At 39.7% G+C, this 27,141-nt stretch overlaps 1 protein-coding gene across 8 annotated transcripts in view; it reads right to left on the bottom strand.

Annotated features, from left to right (window-relative positions):
- Positions 1–27,141, bottom strand: part of ARHGEF3 (Rho guanine nucleotide exchange factor 3) — a 104,958-nt gene that overhangs the window by 11,127 nt on the left and 66,690 nt on the right. For 5 of the 8 annotated variants that reach the window (XM_083421402.1, XM_083421397.1, XM_083421400.1 and 2 more), the window contains 7 exons: positions 6,871–6,978; positions 6,220–6,390; positions 4,721–4,783; positions 4,436–4,532; positions 3,158–3,234; positions 1,605–1,862; positions 182–352 (listed from right to left, as the gene is read on the bottom strand). In XM_083421402.1, the coding sequence (XP_083277528.1) occupies positions 182–352; positions 1,605–1,862; positions 3,158–3,234; positions 4,436–4,532; positions 4,721–4,783; positions 6,220–6,390; positions 6,871–6,978 (945 nt within the window). Of the gene's footprint in view, positions 1–181; positions 353–1,604; positions 1,863–3,157; positions 3,235–4,435; positions 4,533–4,720; positions 4,784–6,219; positions 6,391–6,870; positions 6,979–8,864; positions 9,059–9,705; positions 10,032–22,254; positions 22,535–27,141 lie in introns of those variants that run through there. The other 3 variants (XM_083421403.1, XM_083421401.1, XM_083421404.1) reach the window with 3 other exon arrangements.

The raw sequence follows: 27,141 nt of genomic DNA, 5'->3' as shown, positions 1-27,141 counted from the left end.
CTTCAATAAAGACTTTTGTACATAAATACCAGCCAGCGTTGGTCCTCTGTGAGCTGGGACCAGGAGCCAGCCCTGACACAAACCATTGCAACTTTACAAATAAGCAGTTCACTGATTTGAGAACAGTACTTAAGAAAGAGGTAAAACAATATTTTGTGTTTCCTAAAAATTAATTCCTTACCGCTCCCCGGTTGTTCTTTAGTTCACCATGACAGCACACGACACGTGAATCATCTATCAAGGAGTCCTTTTGGCCTTCATCGAGATAGATTAGCCTCTCTTTGTAATACTGGCATTCAGATTCACCCGTCTTTTTGTTGATTTCTGCCACTATTCCTTGGACAATATTAATCTGGGGAGGGGTGGAATGGTTACAAATAAGTCATAAATTGCCAAGCCAATTTTGAAAGCATTTCTTAATAGGCTTATGGTTGGAAAAACAAAATGGGTGGATGGACTTCTGCAATGAGCAAAAAGAGGCCATGTGAGTGTTTGGTACTTCAATATGGCTCTTCCATTTTAAGCATCAATCTGTCTCCAATGCATGAACAGGAATTCTATAAGCAAGAACTTCTTCATTATGTCCTGTGAGCAGGCGTATGCTACATATATGTGAGAGGAAATCTGTCGTGCAAACAGAACTCCTTTATTCAATTAATCTAAATAAAGAGTTTAAATCCCCATATTTCCTTTTTGCTTACATATAAACAGCAGGGCTTTGTATTTTGTATTCCTAGATAACTGCTACTTTTTTGCATGTTACAGAGCCCAAGCAGTTTAACAGTTTATACTCTCTCAAGTTTAAACAGCAGTTCAGGATGCAGTATGTAATAGGAATGTGTTCTAAAAAATAAAATCTGAAAGCCAATGATGTGAAGTTTCTTCCCACAATTTCCTTGAATTAGAAAAAATATTAAACTTATTATCCCCAAGCTTCTTGTTTAACTGAAGCTTTAAAAAAAAAACCTGAAAGAAAAACAGTTTTACAGGCTTTCTGAAAGATGCTCAAATTCAGGCTTCACCACATTTTCAAGGAAAAGGAGCTCCAAAATTGTGTGGACAATGAGAACAGCTCTCTTGTGCCCTTGCTATTTGAACATGACAGATGAGTGGTACTGTTAAAACACTAATTTTTGGTCAATTTTGGAAAGTTTAGGGGGGAAAGCTGTATTATGTTCTTAAGAGGCAACTAAAAGCCGCAACATACGTAAGGCTTTGGATATCACCAATGATTACATGCAACAATATATTAAGCCTTGCATCAGGGAAGTGGCTACAGGGAGAAAGCAAATGACCCAGGATGCCCAAAGATGCAACCAATACTTCCAGTAGCAGTTTGCATGAGTGTAATGGCACATGTTGCAACTGGCACACACACACAAATCACATCTAGCAAAGGAATGGCAGAATGGATACTTCCTCTGCAAAGTGCATTCCAAGGGCCACTTGAGCTACTCAGTGTAAAGCAATTTTAAAATACCCGAAGCCTAAAAAGTCACAGAAATCTAACAAGAAATCTAATACATCTTTCTGAGAGAAGGTATGTGAATCTACTTCTAATGATTTGCCCTTTAGATAAGGTATTAATTAGTTTAAACACATACAGCTTCTTCGATGTGCTGTTGGTCTGGATGATCGTTTGGCGTGTGTCGCAGAATCTCTCTAAGCAGTAGTGGGTACTTCACTAGACGGCTTCTTGGGATATCAAGGAAATTCCACAGGTCCAGTTTACGGCTGAAAGGTGACTCTAGACAACGCTGTAAGAAGTCTTGAACCCGATGATCCTGCTTCTTCTGGTCCAGCAAAGTTTTGGCAGCTACCTGGTTGCTACAGTAGCTATCATAGGAATTTAGACAAGGCAACTAAAGGAAAAATAAATATTTGGAATTATTATTATTATTATTATTATTATTATTATTATTATTATTATTACTACCCCACTCATCTGACAGAAAATAAAATTGATGATAAGTGCTACTACCAGACAATACTGGTTAGAAGCCTAATTTTGTCACTTATTACCATCTAGCAGTGTAATGTCACTGGGAATATTTCTTAGAAACTTACAATCCAATAAGCAGGTGTTTAGAATGAGTGCAACATCTGTTGAGCCAGTAAAACACAAAGATTCCATGTGGCATACTGGTATTACCTGCTAAGATGTTACACTTTGCCTAGGAACACCATATTGCCAGATGCACTTATTTATTTATGCTCCACTCTTTGAGAAAGTCCTACACAAAGCAGCTTACAATATTTTAAAATGCAAATCTGTTCCACGGAACCTTTAAAAACACATAGGCAACACCAAGAGATGATAGCAGTCTCTGCAGGAATTGCATTCCATCACTGTGAAGTCGCTGCCTGGAAGGCCCTATTATGCATTCTTGCTAGTCTGGGGGAGAGCTACGATGCAGGCTCTCCAATTGGTAGTAGCAATGGGTGGTTTCTACTATTGTATCAATACAGCCAACTCTTTTACGAAACAGATCACACCCTCTGATATTTGGATGAAGGGTGCTATAGAAATTCAATAAATAAGAATAAACATATGGAAACTTTTACTGTTTGCCAATGTGGGAATCTGGCTGTGGCATTCACAAAGTGAGTTGAAACTTGTCCAGTAGTAGCTGGCATGGTGGTTCACAACTGCTGTCCTGGCACTAGCATTGTACAGTTTATCTGGATAGGGGTCTGTCAGGACAACATAGAAGCCAGGTCAGGACTGCACAGATGCGCTGGGGGAGCCAATCTGGTTCTTGTGCTGGTGCATCTGCAAAGCTCCAACTTCAACACTGTCCTGCCTCAGCCATATGCAGGTAAGCAGTAGTGGTGCTGGTATCAGGAGGGCAGCTGCATGGCTCTGCCCCACCACACTGGCCACTACTGATCTTGACTCCTACACAGAGTTAGTCCTCATACCCTTACCCTTCCTGCAGTGTTATTGCTTGGTACTAGTTCTCAGATCAGACATGGCTTAGATTATTTAACTGATGCAATTCACTTAAAAATATTGCAACAAGAATGTTTGTTAACCCCAATATCGCTGCCCATTCTTGCACATTTTACCGTTGCTAGTTTTCACTTTTATAACCTTAAAAATGAGGAAGCATATAAAAAGAAAACAAAATTAACCATTTGTGAAAGTTTTCCATACCCAGCCCACAAGGATGTGACCAACACAGTCTGTAGATCCATCAGGTTTCCTAATTTCTTTTAGGCGTCTAAGAAGATCTGATGTAAATACATGAAAAACATGAAAAACTTAATTGGTAAAAGAATACTGAGGACTCTTCTATAGTAAAGTTCAACCTGTCAAGTATTGTTTGAGAGCCTTTCATTGCCTTTGACCATCTGCCTGTTTATCACTATTTGCTTATAAAACTCCTGTCAAATGATGCAAGACCCCTATTTTCACAAAGCCGTGAGCTATCCCATGAGAAAAGGGCTATGCACCAACTTGGGTGGTACACCCTGCTTGTGTTCCTCTTTCAGTGCCAAACTATACAAGGCACGGGAAAACTGTGATTAGTTTCCCCCACATTTCTATTTTTAACAAAGAGGAACCGAGAACTCTGGTTTTGACAGAAGCAGTAGTGCTACAGAAAAGGAGAGGGTGTAGCCATTCCTCACCACAGCTGCTTTCCCAACCAAAATCCCACCCAAAGAAGCTGCTAGTAGGCTGACCTAGGGGGAAATACAGCTACCTGTATCATGCTGGTATTTGTCCCCCATCCAGGGGGAGGAAAAATTAGGTCAGGACCTAAATTTTCACACAGACATGAATGCGTCAACCCTCTTCCCCAGCACAGGTGCTCCAAATCTGAATCAGAGCCCTTCCTTGTAATTGCTTTCAACTAAAAACAGTAATTTCAGGAGACTCAATGAATAGTTATATCTAATCTGTCTAGAAACATTTGAATACCATCTGCTACACACACACACACACACTCATGATTATACAAATCTTATTAAGAAGTTGAAATGCACAAATATTTACAATATGCCTCTTGAAAAACTATATTGGGTTGAAAAGTCCCTGGCCCCCCACCCCAGCATTTAGACATCTACTTCCATCTATTTTTTTGTGACTTAACTTCTGTTGGGAACATTCAACTCGTGTAATGAAACTTTAACCGTGTAAATATAATTTCTGATAGCACCCAAACCGATTCCCAGATGTGTGTCAGTACTGACAATGAAAGTTGGAAACTGTGGAGTCAACAGACAGGAATGACAACTAATGACACTAATGCTTCTGTAGTGAAGGTAAAATAAAAAGTGCCCATTCCAATGTACATTTTTCCTCCATAGATAAATTTTGTAGAGGTTTTTTTCCAGTCTGCAGTCCAATATAATTCAACTGTTCCTCAAACAATGCTCCTCAAACTTATTTGGCTCTTAGCAACTGCATATAGAATAGAAAGAATTATACCTTCATGCAAAGGAATTAAAGAGTCCAGTGTCCCAAATATTTGGTTTAATTCTTGCTCTGACATTATGGAAAGTTTAAGCATTGGGTCATGGTAAGCCTGCACAAAGATAGAAAAATCATTTAATAAATACATATTTGAAATTCCATTATTGGTGATAGCATTTAAACTCTGGCTCTTGTGCCTTAAAATTTTTATATATTTGAATTAATCTGTACACACAGATCATAGAAACTGCCTGTGAACAAATTCAATAGAGGCACACAATAATTAAGGGTATATAATACCTTCTTTGCTAACTTCAGGTCTTCTATCAAGTCTTCTTCTCCTTGTGAAAGTTCAAAAATTGCCTATAACAGAAGATATAACCTTGATAAATTTGCAGTTTCAAAATTTCTCAAATAACATTTTAAAACTATGGATAAATGGCAAGTCCAAATTGCCACAGTGCCAAATGGGGTTGGGTGTAAACTCAATTAAGTTAGCATTTAAACCCAAATCATTCAAATTTGCACTTTCGGGGGGTGGGGACACAACATAGCCACCCACTGAAATTTGTGCATATCTTAATTTTACAATACAGTTATCCAACCAGGCAATGTTTACAAAATATTATGCATATTAACATACAAAAATGCACTATATTTGGAGAAAGTGATTGCAAAATTCTGTGATTAATAAAAACTGCATGCAACATTTCATTTATTAGGAAAAATCCACCCTAAATTGCTGAAGAATTTTAATAAGTTTTTAAAAAGAAATTTGCAAATTGCTGAAATGCAGAGAACTGAATTAAAATAATCAGAGACAGAGAAATGAAATTGTCAGATTCTTCCATTCCTAACTATTAAATAAAGGACAGTATTTTAATATTCTCTTGCTTTGAGAAGCTAAAAATTGAGACCAAGCTTTAAGTCTATTAAAATACTGTCCTTTATTTAATATCCTTCCCTTTGTGATGAAACTCATCCCTAAAATAATGGTGGAGAGCCTACTGGCGAAAGGTGGCATACAAAACTCAAACTCATAAATACAGTGGTATCTCTGGTTACAGACGCTTCAGGTTACAGACACTTCAGGTTACAGACTCTGCTAACCCAGAAATAGTACCTCGGGTTAAGAACAGAAATCGCGCAGCGGCGCAGCAGCGGGAGGCCCCATTAGCTAAAGTGGTACCTCGGGTTAAGAACAGTTTCAGGTTAAGAACGAATTAAGTTCTTAACCCGAGGTACCAGTGTAAATGGCGTTCCCAGGCAGTCTCCAATCAGACACATACCAGACTGGCTTAGCTTCGGCAGACTGCTAAATCATGTGCCTTCAGACTATGCCCTGGGGCCTTTTAATAAAGGGTACTTGTATGATTCAGCATCCTATGCTAAGCTAGAACGGAATGCCATGCGATGCTGTGCATGGCATTTCCTCCATTTCTAAAATATTTTATTATGAATTCTTTTTTTTCCAATGAAGATGTGAAGACAGTTAGCCCTATTTCCCTCAGCTTGAAAGAGCCAGTTATTAGCTTCTGCCTTGTCTCGCTTCAGGAATGCAAGAATGCATTGTGTTGTCTTCGAAGGCTGTGATGGCTGCTTTTAAAGCCTGGAGTGATTGCAAGGAGTGATTGTGCATTTCAGTGTTTTCATGTGTGCAAAGGAGATGGGTGGCGGCTAGTTCTGCCAAGGAGGGGAAAATGGGACTAAAAAGAAGTTTATACACAAACATGTGTATCTTCACTTGCATTCCTTAATGCCATTTCAGGCAAGTCCAAGGAGAATATAAGTAAGCAAACCTCTTGCCGCTTGATTTCTTTGGATGTCAGCATCTGATTGACACAAACATCAAAGGTCTCACTCCAAAGTTTACTGTCTCTTCGCTTGGTGCTAGCAGGGGGTACATTTCTAGTCCAGGGTCTTGAGGCAAGCAGATCTGGCCGACTGTCACTGCGAAAACTGATGGAACGCTGTGAAAAATAAAAATAAAATAGTTATTGCTTTGCTAGGGTTGATGGGAAGGTTAATTGTCATGTTGATGACAAAGTAAAACCGCTGTTTATTCACAAAATACTGTTTAATATTTTGGAATGAGAACTGACGCAGCTGCATCAAAAAGGAGGAGTTAAGAGTTGTCTCCCATACTAGTTCTGCTCAAAAGAGATCCATTAAAAGTAATGGATTCAAGTTAGTAATGTCTATTGATTTCAATGGGTCTATTCTAAGTAGAAGTCACACTGGAGACAACCTTGTATAAGAGAAATTGTTATCGAACAGAAATCAAACACTTGCTTTTACTTAAATTGAAAATTATTAATAAAGTGATTTTCATTACTTCCATATAGATGAGCAATATGCAAAAATAAATGCTTTACAAACAATACCAGAAATAAGACATGTTGCATTCCTTGTATTGAACCCTACTTAATTAATTAAAAAATCGGTTTTACCTGAAGCGTCTGACCAAATCGTTTCAAAGGAGTTGCTCGAACAGGAGGAATTAAACTTGCTAGTGATGTCACTCTAGAAAGAGGCCTGACCCGCTTATTACTGGGCTCCTGTAAATTTTAGACAAAATACTTGCGTGTTAGAATCATAAAGCCAACACTGATTTCATAATACAAGTATAGAAGTTTCAATGTATCCCAGTCCCCAATGGGGGACCCTTCCAGGACTCCAATTAGCTTGTAGTATTGTTTGGTTCTCACAGAAGGTTTCAGGTGGGGATAAAGCAAAACCACCATCCTGAATACTTTCCACAGTGTGCCATATAGTGCTAACGGGTGCAAGTCCAAGTTTGGCTGTCAGCTTTTGGCCCCCAGGATGATTTAGAAAGGATAACACACAAATACAAAATTCAAGTACCAAAAAAACAACAATCTTACAAAAATGTAAGATGAACAACCTTAATATTTCAAAAATTATTAAAAGCCAAATGCATTTATGTTCCTGCCCAAACGACAAAGAGCAGTCCCCAAAAAGATGTCAGAGAGAGCAAGAGTATGTTGTTATTATCATTTCCCCTTTTCCATTTAAAACATGTAAAGTGTTACTGGTAGGAAGGCAATCAGACATGAAATTAAAACAAAAATGCTAAAGACAGCAGCAAGCAACAAATCAAAACAGAGAGAGGCCCAGAGGATCACCATTGGGAGGGAATTCTACTATTTTGATGTCGCTGCCCAAAAAATTCCCCCCTCTCTCATGCTCACCTATCTGATCTGATGTAAAGACAAAACTTAGCAGGGTCTCAGCAGCCTATCTCAAAGGTTGTGCAGGTTCATGGTGGACTAGGTGATTTCTGAAGATTGCTATAAACTGTGGAGAGAGGTCAAAAACTGTCTGTTTTCCTTTACTGTCTCTTGAGCTCTCCCCATATAGCACAGGGAAGGGGGCTAACTGCATGCTGCACCTCTCTACCAGCCTTAACAGACATCTCCTGGGGTTCATTCTGTCGAGGGATTGTGCTGACTAATACTTCCCCTATGACATTCCACCCCCAACATCCTCAGCACTTCATGGGTCAACTGCCTTTGACAATTTCTGGAAGACGCTAAGCAAAAGATCTCATTAGGCTATTTGGGGATAAAAGAGTCCCCCACAACTCTTTTCTCATACCCCAAGTATGCAGAAATCACTACCTTAGTATGGTATTAGTAAGACTCGGCATAAGTACAACCAATTCTCATGTTTACAATTAAGATTATTTTGCTCAATGCACACAGCTGGCAAACATACGAAATATCAAAAGTACAAGAAGAAAATGTTTTGGAGAGAGAAAGGATGCACAACAGACATATGTAACTTCACACACCTTAGGGTTGAATCCTGTGCATGTTTACTCTGAATTAAGTCCCATTGTGTTCAATTGGGCTTATTCTCAGGTAAGTGTGCATGCAATTGCACTGTTAAAACATTCATGCACATACATTTAATCACTTCCCTGTCTCATCTTGCAATGCAAAAGGTTCAGCAGCTATGCTTGTTATCATGACCTTGCCACTGAAAGGCATAGATACAGTTTCAAAACAGAAGTCTCTAGCCTCAAATATTTCTTCCAGCTGAGAGTCAAATCATTATGCATTTCTGTGTTACCAGATCTCCAGCAAGCAAAAATTAGAGAGTTTAAGATTACAGTATTTGCGAAGGTCATTTGTACATTTGATTGTATGTATATCTCTCAAATTTATTACGCAATTATAAAACATCCACTATGTATTTAAAGAACTGAGTTTTTAACAAAACTCAGTAAGCATCTATCATCAAAGAGCAATTCAAGAACCAAGATATACAATTAACAACTCACTATTTAACCCCTTTTGTGTCAAGAAGCTCTGAAGGATTAATACTCTTGTTTCTGCACACACACACACACAAATGTAAACAAAGGTATAAGAAGCAGGAAAAGCTATAGCAGTAAATATTTTTTGAAGTTTACGATTACCCTTGCTTTCCTAATCTCCATCCGACATTGAAGAGATCGTGGGCAGCACATGTAGAAGGCAAGACTTGACAGAAAAACCCAAATCTTCCAGGTGATGTGAAACCCATCAAAAATCACATTTCAGGAACATCCTAAGTCCATTCACCTCTCTTTTTCAGCCATGATCATGAAGTTTGCTTAAGCATCATATAATTCTAGTTTCGTAGAAAAAACAGTGGTGTAATAAACCAGCTCTGACTACAATCTTCCACATGCTAGCCATTCATATTAGCAATCATTTCTGGGGTTAGGGGTGGGGGGAAGGAAATCAGAGCATTAGCAACTTCATTAATACTGATTAGAAATATCACTTCCATCAGCACATCTACGGAGAGGAGAACTGGAAGCCAGCCACATATTTATTTCTCCACAAATAAAGCTGAAATCCAACAATATTCCTTAGAGCATGGAAGAAACATATTTTAAAACCCCACACATATAACAGATTCATCCACTTGGCAGTCCTGGTGGCAAACAAAAAATGCAGTCTGCCCTCCAATCTTCAGCAGAGGTGCATTCTGTATCCTTCGCCTTCATCAGCAGTCCCTTGGCTCAGCTTTTTTGTTAAGCACATTTATTTTTATGCCACTGCAGCACCACTGGAATACTGAACACACTAGAAAAGACATTCAGCATTCACTGTGATTCTCCTCTCAATGGCGCCTCAGCCATCAGCTGTTTCTTATTTAGCATGCCAGTGATGCTGTGCCAGAACAGAGAGACGCTTCACATCAATCACACTGCACTGCAGTCCCGGTGGGATAGAGCTACGCCACAGTGCACAGAGTTAAAAACACCCTACCTGGTTATATATTCCCTTTAGTTTCAATGACTCCAGAATATAACAATCTTTTTAAAAAACCTATACAGCTTGTTTCCACAATCAGATGTAGAAGTTGCTTGAGAGTTGCTGGCCTTAGACTACAATTGCTGGCAAAGTGAATGAGGAGTTCCAGGATGCTTTAGTCACACACCCTTATTTCTCCTCATAAACAGTAAACGTCACTGAACGAACAACCTGCTCTTGTCCTTGAATAAAAGACGGAAACACGTGATATTGCAGGACACACTGACTTTCAGTGCTTCCCTAACTTTTGATTTGCCATGCACACATTGTGCCTTTGAGATGTTCACCCAGACCCTTGAGAGCTCCTTAGCCATAAGATAGCTTTCATGCAGCTGGGGGAAAGATAAAAAAGACCCAATTATCTGAGCAGAGCAGGATCCCTTTGGCTTTTCTCACAGGATTGGCATTCCTGCTGCTGGCACATTGCCAGTTTTGGGACTGGGCTCTGGGAGTGTGGCTGAGTCAATCAATGCTTCTCCCAGCTGTATAGGGGCAATCACTCATAAATCAGCATCTCCCACACAGTTAGGAGAACGTCTAAAGAGCATTCAAATCAATAAGCTTAGAGTCAAGATAGGATATTATTAGGAGAGAAAAACCATGTAAACTGACTTTACTGGCTTTGACATCTGCAGAGGAAGAAGGAGAAATGCATGTTCAGTCCCCCTTCTCTAGCAGCTATGGAACCAGATACCTTCAGAAAGGAAGATCTTTATTTCTCTAATGCAAGTGCTACATGGACTACAAAACGGAAAACTCTGCTGCTGCCTGGTTTTTGGAGGAGGCGCACAGAGGCAACTGAGCAGTCTGCTATCTATCTGGTTAATATTGCCCTGAATGAGAGATAGGGTCAGTATTTAGTTCGCTGTTTGTTAAAATAGCTTCATATCAATTAAGAGTCCTTGAGCTGTTCTTAATTAGTCTCTAGCCAAGGTGTGAACACCTTTGCTTAAGGTAAAGACATACCTGTTGTGTCAACGCTCCCTGATGTGTACACAAACAGAAACCAAATTGATACTAATGAAGCCATTAGTGGTGATGTGAACAGCTGGGGGGGAAGTGCTATGAAATGCTAGGTGGGGACCGTTTCACTGCACTCTAAGGTGATACTGTGAACACACAGGGTAGGCTCCCTATGCAGTTTAGAACCTTGGAGTCTACATAGAAAATATCCCTCCAAATTGAGAGCAATCTGGCTATGACATCTGTCACCTGATTGTTCACCAGAGTTGAGGTCATGTGCTTTAATATTTTTAGATCTTTTATTGTAATTTTATTGATACATGATAAATTATGTATTGCAATTTTGATATAAGCCACATTGGGAACGTTTTGGCCCTGGAAAGTGGCACATAAAACTTTGAAATAAACAAATACATTCCAACTGACCTCTATTTTTTGCTCTAAACAAGGAAACTACCACTATCAGCTTTGGAGCAAGCCAGAATTTTAAATTAGGCTAAACTATATTAAACTGATACATGGTTAACTTAACCCAGCGAGAGCCTGCAAACCACAGGTCAGGGAACCTTTATCCTTTTTATAGTCTGCTGAACAATAAAATGATTTCCTTGCATTCTCTACATCACAGAATTCACAAGCTGGGTAATTTGTGACTGAAATTAACAAATTCTAGTCGTGAAGAAACCTTTCATTAGAAAACTCTGTAATCACAAAGGCTACTTCTGTATTAGGGTTTTTTGATGGCCATCCAGACTGACTCCCAGATTGGTTCCAGATACAAAAAAGGTGCCGCTGGTGAGCACCTGTTCATACATTGCAGGGCAAATGGTGAGTGCTGTCAGCTTTAACAATACAACAGAGCTTTTTGGGTGGGCTGGTGTGCTTATCCCACCCTTGAAAGATGGTCCAAACTATCAGAGGCCGGCTCCCCACCCCCCACCCTGGACCATCAAAACACCTGTTAAGGTCCTTTACTCACTGCTGTGTACTATGGCCTGGAACCACTATGCTATACCGAGTCTCCAGAAATGGACTGTATAAAGTAACTGGAAATATAGCAAATAAAGACAGTTGCAGAAGAAGCAACAGCAGCTAGCCCATGTATTTCATCACACTCCAAGAACCAAAAGTGTATCAACAATAAATAAAAGTTTGGTTGCGTTTTTTTTGAAGAGAAGGTTGCAAGATTATTTACAGGGCAATGTAGCACTAATTAGGGCTAGAATGATATGTTCTGGAAAACAAATTAGTCTGCACTTAACACTGTAACAGAATACTCTACAAGGTGAAAGAGTATACTGTATAGTCTTAGTTTCAAATACAATCTGCCGGCCTCACAAATAAAACAAAACAGAACCATTTTGTTTCAGACACCTTATTCCTGGCACAGTTTCAATGCTCATTTACTTTCAAAGTTTCTAGTTTGGTCAACACTGTATTGGTATGTCAACATTTGTGATGGCAGAAAGCCTAAAAAAATATTATTTGTGTTAGTCTGCTACTGATTAAATTGGCACTAGATAAAATGGTTATAATAAAATAACCTCAAGTACTGAGCTTTAGTAGAAAACCGCATTAGGAAAAAGCCTCATTCAACCTCCATTCCACAGGAAGTTATCAATATTTAGAACTAGACAGAGATTTGCTATTTCTTTTAATTATGCAGGTTGGGAGGGGGTACTTTTGGAAATGTAACATGCGGGTGCAGTCTTAAAGAAACTTCATTGGGAGTAAATCTGAATTCACTGGAAGGTACTTTTAAATAAATACGCATAGAAGCTGGTTACAAATAAAATATTTTGAACTCAGAAACGTCTCTGCCCCAAGTTGAAAACAATCTGTTGAACAATGTCAAGCTAGCAAGGGTCAATATTTAGTTTAGACACACCCCAGGAAAACTAAGCCACTGATTTTGAAGGCTGCACTCCTGAAGACTCTTTGAGTTACAAAAGCATCCTTGGTATATTTGCTTGTAGAAGTACCTTTTCTGTGGGATCAACAGGGTTATCTCTGTTTTTCAAAAAAATCATAAATGGCCATTCTAGTATTGGCTGAATAACTGTAGTCTAGGGAAATAAGCACTCCTGGATAGTGCCTTTTATTTCATTGGTACACTCTGCATGAGGGACGTGGGTGGCGCTGTGGGTTAAACCACAGAGCCTAGGACTTGCCGATCAGAAGGTCGGTGGTTCGAATCCCCACGACGGGGTGAGCTCCCGTTGTCCGGTCCCAGCTCCTGCCAACCTAGCAGTTCAAAAGCACATCAAAGTGCAAGTAGCTAAATAGATACCGCTTCAGCGGGAAGGTAAACGGTGTTTCCGTGCGCTGCTCTGGTTCGCCAGAAGCGGCATAGTCATGCTGGCCACATGACCCGGAAGCTGTACGCCGGCTCTCTCGGCCAATAAAGCGAGATGAGCGCCACAACCCCAGAGTCGGTCACGACTGGACCTAATGGTCAGGGGTCCCTTTACCTTTACACTCTGCATACTGGCATGGTGAGGAGCACCTTTGCTATGCAGCTCAATATAATTAGTATTCAGTATAGAGAATTGGGTGCTGTTCATATTCCTGGAATGACCTGGGCATGACCTCAGATAATGAGCAAGAGGATGTGGCTAAAACACCTTTAGATTCCTGCCAGCATTGCTAATTCAAGCTCTTAATCAGTACATGTGGTTAATCTAAAATGCCAACCAGAGCTTAATGCTGCACAGCACAGCAGAAATATCACAGAAATGCCAGCATCATTAGGCTGAACAGCATTATTTTATTTATTTATAAGATTTCTTACTTGCCCTACACCATAAGGGTCCAGGACAGGTTACAACAATATAACAATATATTAAAGTCAGTTAAAACAATTTATATCTCCTACAGGAGAGTAGGTTGGGTCCGAAAATTCAATTTAAAAATACAGTAGTAAAATTAAAAGGTACTTTGCAACCATAGTACGAATGAATTTTGACAAATATATTAATGTCTTCATTGAAATAATTTGGAGGGTAACATGCTTCGATTTTAGTTCTATTGTATAGTTTTTATATTGTTTAGTTCACTTTGACACCACCCTTCATACTATTCACTGTACATTCCATTCAACAGTACAGCTGATAGGGCTGTACAGTTATTAGCCTGAAGAAAATCTGTTTGTCATTTTCAAGTAAGAATAATCATTGTCTTTTGGGATCAGAGCCTGACTGTGGGCAGAGAAGACGAAGTGATAGAGCTGCTGAATCCAAACCTAGCCCATTTCCTGGAAAGGTGCCCACAATTCACTTCTCTGAAGTGCCCGTGGCAACAGGGGAGAGGGGTTCTTGAATCCCACTTTTGAAATGCTCTTTACCAATATAGGTGTGGGAGAGAAAATAGATCACTGTCACCCACATGTGTGGGGGTAAATAACAACAACAACAAAATGGCTGGATACCTGGATTCAAAATGCGGAAATTCTAGCAGGGGAAAACCCTCAGTAGCAGAGTTTAAACTCGAAAAGTCAAGCAACACTGTAGTGTTAGGAATATAGGTTGTTAGACCCTTTTATCCTGCTTAGTTGCATACGGAACTCACCTTTTTCTACCACTCTTGCAATGAACAAGCCATACACTGTTATGTAAATTTTAAAATGTTTTACTTACAAAATGTTCCAAAGGTCAGATTCAGGCATTTATTCAAGCAGCAGCAAGGAAAACACAGGCAGAATACTTTTGGGTACAAAATACAGAAAGATAGCTTCAAACATGTGCTCTAAAGGTGGAGCTTTCTTAGGCATTTCTTCCTTGGTCAGTTACATGACACAGGAAAAGGGAACAGGAAAAGAAGGCTTCACTTCTTCCCTCATGGAAAAGATGGGGTGTGACCTAGCCAAGTCTAGGAACAGAACTCTCTTGTCTTAACCCCTCCATGCACTAACTAGCACTCATGCATAGCTATGTTCCACTGCAATTTCCCACAGGAACAACAAACATTTCTTTTATCATTCTGAAATCAAGATAGATCTTGATTAATTTCAGTTGATGTTAGGTTGATTTTTATCATTTTAAAAATGTGTGTGTGTGTGTGTGTGAGAGAGAGAGAGAGAGAGAGAGAGAGATTAACTGTTCCTGCTTGCAACACTGTTATAATGTTGTTTTTATATTCTTGTAAGTTTTTCTGAATATTATTTGTAATAGAAAAGCGACCTAGAAGCATTTAAAATTAGGTTTTAAATAAATAAATGCAATATTTTGCATTCTCTCTCACACATACTCTTCTTTTTTTAAGGGCTGCAGGAACATGTAGTTTAAACAAAATAATTCAGTTGTTTTAAAACTGTTATGGGTGGGATGGTAGGTGGAATGCATCACACATTCCAAGCACTGTCCAGCTGGTACCTACGATAGTCACACCAAAACACACAAACTGCAACAAAATCCATCCTGGTTTACAGACATTATGCCCTTTACAAGCTACATTGTACTTTGCTCACAAAGTGCTTAAAGGGAAAAGGATACAGATTAGGGTAAACAGGGATAAACCTAGCCCTCTGTGAGACAGGTAAACAGGATACATAAGAGTTTCCTCGCCAGAAATTCATTTCATGTATTGCAACTAAACAGTTTCAGAAGGGCAAAAAAGAAGTGTGTGTATACTGAAGGCAATGAGCTTTATGGTACTGATCCCCAGTTATTAAAAGGCTGTTAAAAAACAAGCTTTTTAATGGCAAATGCACGGGTGACTCTTCCACCTCCCCATCACCTATATAATTTTGGGGAAATCCCTTCCTACATCTCAAATCACCTCAGAATATCTGCTATTGAGTCTTGATACAACAGGGTGAAGAGTAGATAAATAAGCACAGAGGAGACAGGAGGAGAAGCTATAAATATTTTTTTCTTTTCCTTCCTTTTCAAGAGATGCATGTTTGAAATATAAATTTTCAATAAACAATGCTGATGAATAAACCTTTTCACAACAACATTGTTTATTGCTTTGTGTGTGTGTAGCTTTGACTTAAAAATGAAACTATTCAGCTGCCGCACATGAAATGACTTTCTGGGAAGGAAACTCTTTCTCATGTATCCTGTTTACCTGCTTCTCAGAGGGCTAGGTTTATCCATGTTTACCCAAACCTGCATCCTTTTCTCTTCAAGTACTTCATGAGCAAATGACAATGCAACATAAAAAGGGCCCAATGTATGTAAACAGTGGCTGCTATATGAAGTCACCACATCAAGCAGCATGCTAAAAATACTTTCAGAGAATCTCAGAGATACAGACTCCTCAGGAAGGAGAGCGTTCATCACTTCCGGATCCTTCACAGCTAGCTTGTCAAAGCACTCTGCACCTACAACTCCTTTACACTCACTTTCTTCTGTCCAGTAACCCTCCCGGCCCAGCTTCCATATGCTCTATTGGAGTAATGTTGTCTCAGTCTGCTTCACACTTGGAATCATTTAGCAAGCAGGAACACAGTGAGACATATCAAAATTGTGAGCTGTGTGCATGGGATCAGTGACAACAGGCCTCTTGTCCAGGGGCCAGAATGTATCTCTCAACTCTGCAGTGGTAGTGATGCTATGCAACTAGAGGTTGTCCATAACAGCTAGCCAGGAAAGTAAAGGCAGCTCTCTCCAAAGTCCCTGCAGTCTCTGGTAGCTAACTCTGAGAGGTCAGAGTGAAGAAACCTCTCACTGAGACCACTTCACTGGAAACAAGAGACACTTGGCTGGATTCAGCTCAGTACAGTGGTACCTCGGGTTAAGAACTTAATTCGTTCTGGAGGCCCGTTCTTAACCTGAAACTGTTCTTAACTGATCTTAAAGCTACCACTTTTGCTAATGGGGCCTCCTGCTGCCACTGCACCGCCGGAGCATGATTTCTGTTCTCATCCTGAAGCAAAGTTCTTAACCCGAGGTACTATTTCTGTGTTAGCGGAGTCTGTAACCTGAAGCTTCTGTAACCTGAGGTACCCCTGTAATTGAGCTAGCAGGATTCATTGCAATGAGTTCACTAGCTTGACAGGGCTTCCCCCACTTCTTTGCCTTGAGCTCCTCAGTAGGCTTTGGATGGTTGGAAGAACCCCCAAGAAGAGCACATGGAAGGAGTAGTGGGGAGAATGTTCCATCAGGCAAGCAGAGCTGCTTACGCTGATGCAACAATCTCCTTAAAGTGCTGCTTTGAATTCCACCCGGTGATAGTCACCAATGTGGCTGGTTTTAAAAGAAGATTACACAAATTCATGGAGTATAAGGGTATTATGCTGTTATTTATTTATTTATTAAAAACAAAACAAAACTCAAAGTGGTCTACAAAAAGATAAAAAATAGAAATCATGAAAAATTACAGCCATACTCTTAACATACAAAGGTTAAAATACTAAAGCAGATTTAAGTTACCTCAACTTTCTAAGCATGTGGGTAGGCTTGTCTAAACAAGAATGTTTTTAGCAGGCACCAAAAAGAGTGCAGTGAAGGTGCCTGCTTGATCTCAACAGACAGGAAGTTCCAAAGTGTAGATGCTGCCACACTAAATGATTGAGTTCTTACAAATGCCAAGCAGGTATTATGTGGCACCTGTAGTAGTGCCAATTCTGCCAATTGAAGTGGTCAAGTGGGCATGTGTGGGGTAAGGCAATCTGATAAGTAAACTGGTCCCAAGTTGTTAACCCTGATAACTATGTGCTACCTCCCCTGCCAGAGGCAATGCCTCTGAATACCAGTTGCTGAAAACTGGAGGGAGGGAGGTACTGTTGCACTCCAGCCACTGCTGTCTGTTTTCCACAGTCATCTGGTTGGTCACTGTGAAAACAGGATGCTGAACTAGATGGGCTACTGGCCAGATGCAGCAGGTTCTTCTTACACGTGCAACTTAGTAATTCTCAAACAGTATTTGAAAACTATTAGTCAGATTGTATGTATTTTAGAGTTTTCTCTCTCTCATGTTTATTGTGGTATCTAGTCTCATATTACCATTTAGACAACTTCACACAACTACCACTAGAATGTAAAACAGCAGCTCCAATTAAGAGCATAAGAGCTGGAGCAGGCCAAGAGTCTGTCTGTTCTAGCATCTTGTTCTTGCAGTGGCCAACCTGGTGCATATGGGAAGCCTACTAGCAGGTCCTGAGTGCAAAGGCACTCTTTCCTCCTTTTGATTCCAAGCAACTGGTATTCAGATGCCTATCACCTCCAACAGTGCAGGTAGAATGTAGCCACTGTGGCTAGCAGCCATTAATAGCCTTACCCTCCATGAATTTGTCTAATTCACTTCTAAACCCACTGAAGTTGCTAGCCATCACTACTTTTTGCTGGAGCAAATTTCCTCATTTACGTATGTGCTGTGCAGAAAAACACTAAATTCAGCCTCCAATATTAATTCCAGAGGCTAAAAACGCAGGTCTTTTGCAACCAGTTGCTGTATGGTGTAGTGTTTAGAGGATAGGCGAGCCACATTGTAATCCCCATTTACCCATGAAGCTCAGTGGGTGGCCTTGTGTCAGTCACCTTATTTCAGCTCACAGGATGGTTGTGAGGATGAAATGGGGAGGATGGAGAACCATGTATGTCCCCTTAAGCCTGATGGAAACATTATAATAAATAAATAAAGACTACTTTTTTTACTTAAGATATGCATATCAATCCTTACTTAAAAAGTGGGTACTGTCAAGAAGAGAAATATGTGAATTCATTACTACGTGGCCTCGTTACTACTTGAATTCGTAGTACTTAGCCTCACTTGACTCCAATGATTGCCACTCCCTTAGGGCACAACACAGAATTATGGCTTACTAACATTATGAAACTAGATTATAATGCATCAAGTGGCTCTGTTTTTTAGTCTTTATCCTATTACATCATACAGTTCAAAGTTCTTAGTTTTTGCTGGATTAGCCAAAGCTAGAAATTGCTTTGTCCCATTTATTAGCTGGCAGCTTTTTACCACTACTCTGTCTGGTTTCTGTCTAGCAAAATCAGCAATAATTTTGTAGCACCTACTACATAAATACTATTGGCACTACACAAAGAAACAGCCTTTTCCAGAACAGATAAAGATACTAACTAAATTAATAGCACTATAAATGAAAAAGTTGCATGTCTGATTTCATCATTTGAAGGTTGGTTTCATGATTTCCAACAAATTACATGTGGTGTTTCCAGAAAAAAAAGCAATGGATTTGCCAGTTTCTGAACACAAATATTGCCCCACATAATTTCTGGGCACATGGAAGAAAATCATAAACAACGAAACTGCCAACTGAAAATACTCATGTTAAAAAATGACAGATCTGTTCCATGCAGATAGAAAGTCTAAAGAAGAAATGCATCTCTACTATATAACAAATGTCAGGCTCAAATGTCCTGCACAACCAGTACAGGTTGCAGTCAGAGATAAAGGCTAACCCAAGTTGTGCAGCACCACAGCAGACTGGAGGCTGTATTGAAGCTCGCAGTGACCTAAGAGTCAGGTGACCTAAGCAGCCTATACGGTCTTATCTGGCCTTTACATAACTGCCAGCTCTGGCTGGCCTCCTCAGACAATGTAACTTGTCACTGCATGCTGGCTGAACTGCTAATGGGCTGAATTCCTGCCTAGAGCCCTGTTAGTTCTGGTTCGGAGGAACTAACTACCTGCCTGTCTGCAAGCCCTGACACTAGTAATTGCTCCCCCAACAGAACTTCCATTCTAGACCTCAGTTAATATAACAAAATATTATGTGGAGAATTATCATGCTAGTCGTCTTTTGATTTTCTCTCTCCTCCATTTTTAAATGCATCACACATTCCACAGACCAGGCTATGTTTAGAAGAGCTTCTCCCACTTTCCCCAGTAAGCCCCATCTACACATCATGTAACACCACATAGGTGGAAACCTAGGAAGAATTAAGGACTGTGGGTTGTATACAATGAAATCAATGGGCTCATGGAATGACTTCCGCTCATGCAACAAACCCCACCTTCTCCTCCACCTGCATGCACCCTCAAATCTGCTCTAAATCCCCCCTCCAACTCTCTGGAGCAGATTTGGAGATAGTGGGGGAGAGGAAGAGAGGAAAGGGAAGTTCCACTGTCTGAGTAGAGCTTGTTCTGCAAGCACAACTACTTCATTGCACACAACCCTGCATATGCTTGGCTTTGCCATACCAACATTCACCAAAAGCTCCACCAGGTTCAGTTTGTTATCTACAGCATCCATTCCACCAGGAGGGAAGGCTATGACACTGCTGGGCCTCTCCACCTGCTCTGCTGAAAGATGAGCTCCAACTGGCTTCACCCACCCTCAGCTGTCATCTGCAGAAGCCATTTCAGGCAACAGAAGAGGGAGAGGAATGGGGCTATAGGGGCTTCTCTACCCACTTTGCTATCATACCAGCAAATTTTGACACTGCCTTACCTTGACATCTTTCAACTTCAGTTGGTTGTTGGAAGAATACTGCAACTAAGAAAGAGTGCTTAAATTTGCTCCCCCCTCCTATTTTTATTTTGTGTTGTGTCTTTGAGATTGTAAGCATGAGGGCAGGTGTTCTCTTATTACTGACATTTATAAACAAACTACAGCTTTCACACCACTCAATATATACACAAATACCTTGTAATAAAGTAAGTTTTTTTAAAAAAATAATCCTGGTATTTACAACTATACACTCCATAGTACAAATTTGTATGAAGAAAGTAACATTGATTCTTCCTTTTGTAAAATAATTTGATAACAAGATTCAAGAGAGGAATGAGCATATTAACTCCCAGTTTTGTTTTGTGTTTAAATACAAATAGAATAATACCAAGCCTTTTACTTTACCAGTATTTGTTCAGTTAAGAAACTTGATGCATATTACTAGCTGACAATGATCCCAGCCAGTTTCAGCTGCCTAAAGCTCACAAAGCAGCAAAGGGTTTTCGAGCTCAAGGATTGCTGATACTCAAAGCTGCTTTGATTAACCACCTAATATCACAAAATCAAAATTGGCGTGCTCTGGTCCATGGGGTCACGAAGAGTCGGACACGACTAAACGACTAAACAACAACAACAAACATCACAAAATCATAGGTGAATGCACCCTCTGAGCGTAAGATGAACTATACTGGTCTTATTAGACAATATACGCATACCCTCCTGCTTCTCAAGAGTTCTGTTTTTAAAATAGCATTTTACTCCATGTTTTTCTATTTGCTTCTCTGCTGTGAAAATATTTTCTGCTGTTTGTTGTGGAGAACTACTCAACTGGTCTTTTATCACTTCTATAGATTAGCAGAGCACTTTCTTCTTCATCATGAATCTTTGTGTTTATCTAACACTTAAACACATAAATCAGAGCTGCAGAGCTAATCTGCTAAAATAAATTTATTATCATAATCCGAATGAAAGACTCTGATTATTACTATTTCATAATTTATGTTCTGGGAGGGGGGAATCAACTCTTACAGCTGATTTAAGCAACCCATATAAAACCTTTTGTATACATCTCCAAGAAAGTAAATTGTGGAAACTTATTATGTCATACAACTGCATACCTAAGACAGTTCAACAACACCTATTAAGATGAACAAAAGGATCTGCTATTTTTGTGATTTCTGGGCAGACAATGCAACTCTCTTGGTAGTTAAATCTCACTGATAACAATAGGCATATTTCTGAGTAAATATAGCTTAGACTAGGCAGCTAGTAAATTTTATATAGTTGACGGAAATAGCTAATGCTAAAATGCCCCATTACCACAAAAAGCATAGTCATGATGACCTAAATAATCTCTGAAATAAATATTCATCAATTCATTAACTAGTTAGAATAGATAGGTGATAGATGATATATAGATAGATAGTCCTTCATAGAAACTCTATTAAAAGGAGTCCAATTTTCTTTATAAAAAACAGAAAAGACCTCACATGGGTTCTAAATATTTTGTGTATTTTGTAAAGAGTTCAATTAAAACAGTCAGTAACAGCCTCTGCCTGTTGGCCACTTGTTCCTGATTCTATTTGTAAACCTGTGAAAATGACAGTGTTTCAAATAGTCTTACTTAACAAATAAGCATTGAGAACCTAAAGGACTGTACCTGTGAATGCCAATGATTTATTTGAGCATGAATTCTGTTTTCCTATGAAATGCACAATCAACCTTAAAAGAAAACATTAATATATGCATTTCAGTGCATATCTCTCAATTACTTATTCCAGAAATAAATCTTATTTTTATCAAAGCACAGTGCTTTTTTCTATTTAAAAATGTTTAGGGGTACTCTCATTTTGACTCAAGGAAATCACCATTTTATAGTTCAAATCCGGAAAAATAAATACAGTAAATGGACAAAAGTACAAAGATTCACAAAATGTTTAAGGGTATGTGTACCCCTGCGTACCCCCTAGAAAAAAGCACTGTCAAAGCATATTCTGATATCAAACTTATGCTGCTGTAGAGTATAAGCAAAGTTGTGCAGGTTCTCTATGTGCAAAATGTGAGAGATCAGTACCGGAGATTCCAAGTTGTTATTTTGCCCCAGGTAAAAGAGATTCTTTCAACTAGAAGAAAAACTGCAGTAAAGGCTCTCAAATATCTACCGATCATACCTCTGTTTCTCTCGTTGAGATGCTTGCTGTCTGTACTTCCAGTCCACAGTTTGCTCTTTTGACTGTGAGATAAAATGGATAATCCTTTGCCACCATTGTGGCTGAAGGAGCAGCAGTTTCGGATGTCACAGCTGATTCTGTTGGGCTACCAGCTATGACAGCAAAGCCAAGTCTTCCCTCTGCAGCCTCTCTGGCACGCAGCTGCTGGGGAAATCAAAGTGTGCTCCTGCTGCTGCGCTAGGCTTCTGATAGCATTATCTAAGGCAGCTCTTGTGCTCCACTGAAACAGGAAGCAGAAAAGCTCTTGAGTATGTCAAGCAAGTGTAACTGAATATTGCTCATTACTGAGACCCGCCCACTGACAACACGATGGGAGGAGAGTGGGCAAGATCAGTACAGACCAGAGGAGCACAGCAAATTACTGAAAACTCATTCAGAAACCAATGGGGAAACATCTGACTAAAGCTCGGGGTACTATTTTCAAAAGGGTGGAAGCAGGAAACAGTGTTCACAGTTCTTGCCTTTCCAAAAAGTGCTATTTGATTGCTGGCTACTTGTCAGCAAAACTGGAAGATTCATTTGACATGGCCGCATGAAAGAAAACCACACTTTTTAGCATTTTGCTTACCTAGCTATATGAATCCGTCCCACATCCTGCATCACTACTGTGGCCTCCTTGCAAATTTTATGCTGGGGAGTTAATATTCCTTTTAAATAAACATTCAGATATGGGTTTCCCCCACCTGAAATAGTATAATTCTATAAAGTACAGGCTGCACCAATTGCCTTTTGAGCACGCAGTTAAGAAACATCATTGTCTGAACTGTACTTATCAAATTTGTGCTTTTCTAGAAAAAGCAAGTAAATGCTAACCTTTACTAAGTGCTTTGCTTTGAACTGTTATTATTAGTTTGCCTTTTCCCATCTGGCAGAACAAAGGTTTGTTTTGAGAGACTAATGTTAGCCTCAGTTATTAGGCAGAGAGCTGCCCCTTTTTCTTTTTCATCTCCTCCTAAGGGTGTAAGAAACAGGTTTTCCAAAATAAGGAAAAGCAGAATAAGTGTTGTGATGCCCTCTTAATGAAAGAGAAATAAGAGAACTTGACAACAGTAAGTGTCTGCGGTACAGAAAAAAAGGAAACCGTGACTAAGAAGAAACAGAAAAAGGAAGGTTAATATTTAAAAATCACTTCCAGGGGAAGACAAATGCAACCTTCCATATATTACTTAATTAGAAAAACTGTCAGTGGTGCAAACATTTTAAAATCAGAACCAAATAACTGTTACAAAACTAGATCTTTATGTTGTTTTTGCAGGCTCAGAAATAGTAGCTCCCCTTGAAACATTGTTTATTTTATTTATAAAAACATTATAAGTAACTATTAAACTATTAAAAATCCCTATCACACCCTGGAAACAGTGTCAACTGGCTGGCTAAACCAGGTGAGGGTAGCTGATGGGTCTCAAGCCTTCAGGGAGTTAGAGACTTCCCCTGCATGTGACAACAGTCTCCACAGGATTGAGCCAACAAGATCAATAGTGGGTCAAACGGTCAAGATCTCAATCCTCTGCACGTGCTATAGAGGGAAGTGAGGGGCAGATGGGGCTCATCAACCTGAGAAAGTAGACCATCTAGGAGAAGGGAAACTCTGATCCTAAACATCCATTGCCTTGTGTGACATCTTCGGGAAAATAAAATGCTAAGGAGTAAACCCTACACAAGACTGGAATAGAGTCCCTAAGATGGTTGGATGGCGCCTTGTATGCCTTTTTCCTTCAACTTCTGCAGCCAAGCTGGTGCCAAACGTATTGCTCTGCTTTTCTTTGGATCACATCAGCGAGGCCGGTGGGAGGGGGGTTGTCATCTGAGTGGCCCACAGTGCCCAGGCTTGTGCCCTAGGGAAGTCACTTCAGTGCTGCTAATGCAGCGCTTTGATTTTACCCCCGGAGGTCCCCTGAGAAACATAGTCACAGGCTACAGCCCTAAGCAAACTTCCTAACAATTCAGTCCCACTAAACTAGGTAAGATTTACTTCCAAGATTTGCTGTTTAGGATCAGGCAGCACATGTTCAGGCACACAACTCTTTCACTGGACAAATGTTTTGGGAAGCCAAAATCCATTGAGCTCAACTGCCTGTGCCAAATGAATTAAACACACTACAGACCACACTACAGACCAGAGAAAGGTCAGAAAGTGCTTATTTATCAGGTTTTGTAGTTCAAACCATAATCATGTCACCACATCAAGAGAGCGCCAAAATAACTTCTGACTTCTGAGAAACTCCGTTACGGGGAAAAAACCATGATGATTTCCCATCTCACTGCAAATATTCAAGTATTCCAAGAGATTACAAATTTCAAAAGAACTGAAGAGATTATAGAGATAGATACACCAAGTTTATGAATGAACCCATGCACCCATTTCAACATTACTGAAAGTGCAATTATTTTTTTCCAAAGAACAGCACAGGCAGCCTGGGTCACAATCTGTTCACTTATACAAAGTGGGTTATATAAAGTCCTGCACACTCTAACTAAAATGACCCCTCAGGGCCATGCCAAAGGAGACCATTATAAGACTCTGGTGACCCATATGTTTCACTCCACCTTTTAGGTAGTGACACACGAGGGTATATGATAAAGGCAGTGAATTATAAGGTATATGTCAAATACATTTCATGCAACAAAGAAAAATGGCAATGGACTAAACAACCTCATAACAAAATCTGAACAATTCAATGAAGGCAGGTTGCTGGGTCCAGCCACGCTGGGCACAGGTCACGTTCCTAACCCTACTCATCTTGCAAAAATATGCCAAGGTACGTATCTTTTTATTAATATAACAGAGTTAATAAAGCAATTCTGAAGGGAAAATAAGAAACTCCCTGTCTATGGATACCAGACAGACACCTTCACTTTACTCTTTTAAGTGCTTGCTTAATACATTTTTGTTTAGATAAGCTTATCCAGACACGTAGATGCTGGTGTATTTCATTTTCTTTCACTGTTAATTTTGATTACTTCTAAATGTTTTCAGTGATTTTTATTGATAATTTTAGTATTTCCTGCAAATTCCTTAGAGGTATTTCTACCATCAAGTGGTGTATACATTTTGTTAACCAATTAATAAAGTAATACTCTGATCTGAATACAAGTTCTACATTCAGAATTCATTTTTAGAGTAATACTTCTCCCTATCCAGAAAAATCTTTAACGGTACAGGATGAACAGAGTGATTTGGCAAAAAAAAACCACCATTTCAGTAAGACCAGGATTTTCAGGGAATCACAGAGTATGTAGTACCCATTAAACAAACACAGGATATCCTATACTTAAAGCACCTCAAACATCTGCCCAGTGCCCCCTTTGCTCCCACATAGTTTTTGTAAATCTGCAAGGAAGGAAAATCTACACTTTCTCTGGACATCTTATACCACCACTAAACTGCTTTTCTAGGTTTAAAAAAATCCTAACATAAAATCCTGGGCCTACCACCTTATAGCTCAAAACTCTTTATTTCTTTCCTATACAGTGGTACCTCAGGTTACATACGCTTCAGGTTACAGACTCCGCTAACCCAGAAATAGTACCTTGGGTTAAGAACTTTGCTTCAGGATGAGAACAGAAATCGTGTTCCGGCGGCGCGGCAGCAGCGGGAGACCCCATTAGCTAAAGTGGTGCTTCAGGTTAAGAATAGTTTCAGGTTAAGAATGGACCTCCAGAACAAATTAAGTACTTAACCTGAGGTACCACTGTACTTAGCAGGCAGAGTATTCACCACTGTCTATTTTCTAACACATCTTTTTAGAAGAGAGCATTAAGCAAATCCCTTCTTAATTGGCAGAACTCTATAGACTAAACATTACCTGTTGCTCATATTTAAAACTTTCTTCTTAACCATTTCTGATTTGTTGGCAGAACCCAAATGCCCTGAGCTGGGCCCAGTTGGATTTATTGCCCCCCCCCCCCCGCCCCCCATTTTGCTTTAAAATATTATGTTCTCTGTGGCATGCAGGTGATTTCCTCCTTCAACCCCCCAGTTCTGTTCTCATTTTACTCCTCCTCCCTTTAATCCTAACAGCCAGGGTCTTCTAGCATGTCTGACTGTACAGCATTATAGACGGAATAGTATTTATTTATTACAGCAATATCCTCCAAGGAGATCAACACTGTATACATGGTTCTCCCACTTCTCATTTTACCTTCACAGCAGCCTTGTGGGATAGGTTAGACTGAGAGACAGTGACTGGCCCAAGGACAATCAGTGACCTTCATGGCTAAGTGGAAATTTGAATCCTGGTCTCCTGGCTCAGTTCTTCCCTTACTGAGCATCGATCCTCCCCCCCCGCCTTCCATAGTTTCCATAACCCCTTAGTTGCTATGGTATTTCAGGGAGATGCAAACATGAGTAGCAGGAGGGGGAAAGGAAATGTACCCTACTGACATATTACGCTACATTCTGTAAAGAATGCATAGGTTTATACTTCATTGCCCTTTGTAACTGAAATTCATATGCTCTATATATATTCATTTGAAGATGCATTGTGAAATAACTTCCTTCAGGAGACTTACTTCTGTGTTTAGAATAAAGACAATACAGAACTGCTGGACCACACAGTCTTGGATATTGTTTTAGGGTTGCCATACGTTGCAAAAACTGTTTGGTTTTGCAATTTGCCAAAAAAAGCTCCCCAACTTTTTTGTACCAACAAAAATTAGCACAAGGCTACCTAATTGCAGTTATTTCAGGTTTGGCCTCCTTCATCTCACTGCTATAATGATTGATAACCCACTGAGAACATACAGGAATAGGCAACTTGAGGCTTCCTCTCCCACTTAACACTACAGCAATACAAACTACACTAAATGATGGTCCTTCACTAAGGA

The sequence above is a fragment of the Podarcis tiliguerta genome (assembly GCF_965153285.1).
Source record: "Podarcis tiliguerta genome assembly, chromosome: 2".
NCBI lineage: Eukaryota > Metazoa > Chordata > Lepidosauria > Squamata > Lacertidae > Podarcis > Podarcis tiliguerta.
Note: the sequence above shows the minus strand (reverse complement) of the source record. Positions and strands in the feature narration are given on the sequence as shown.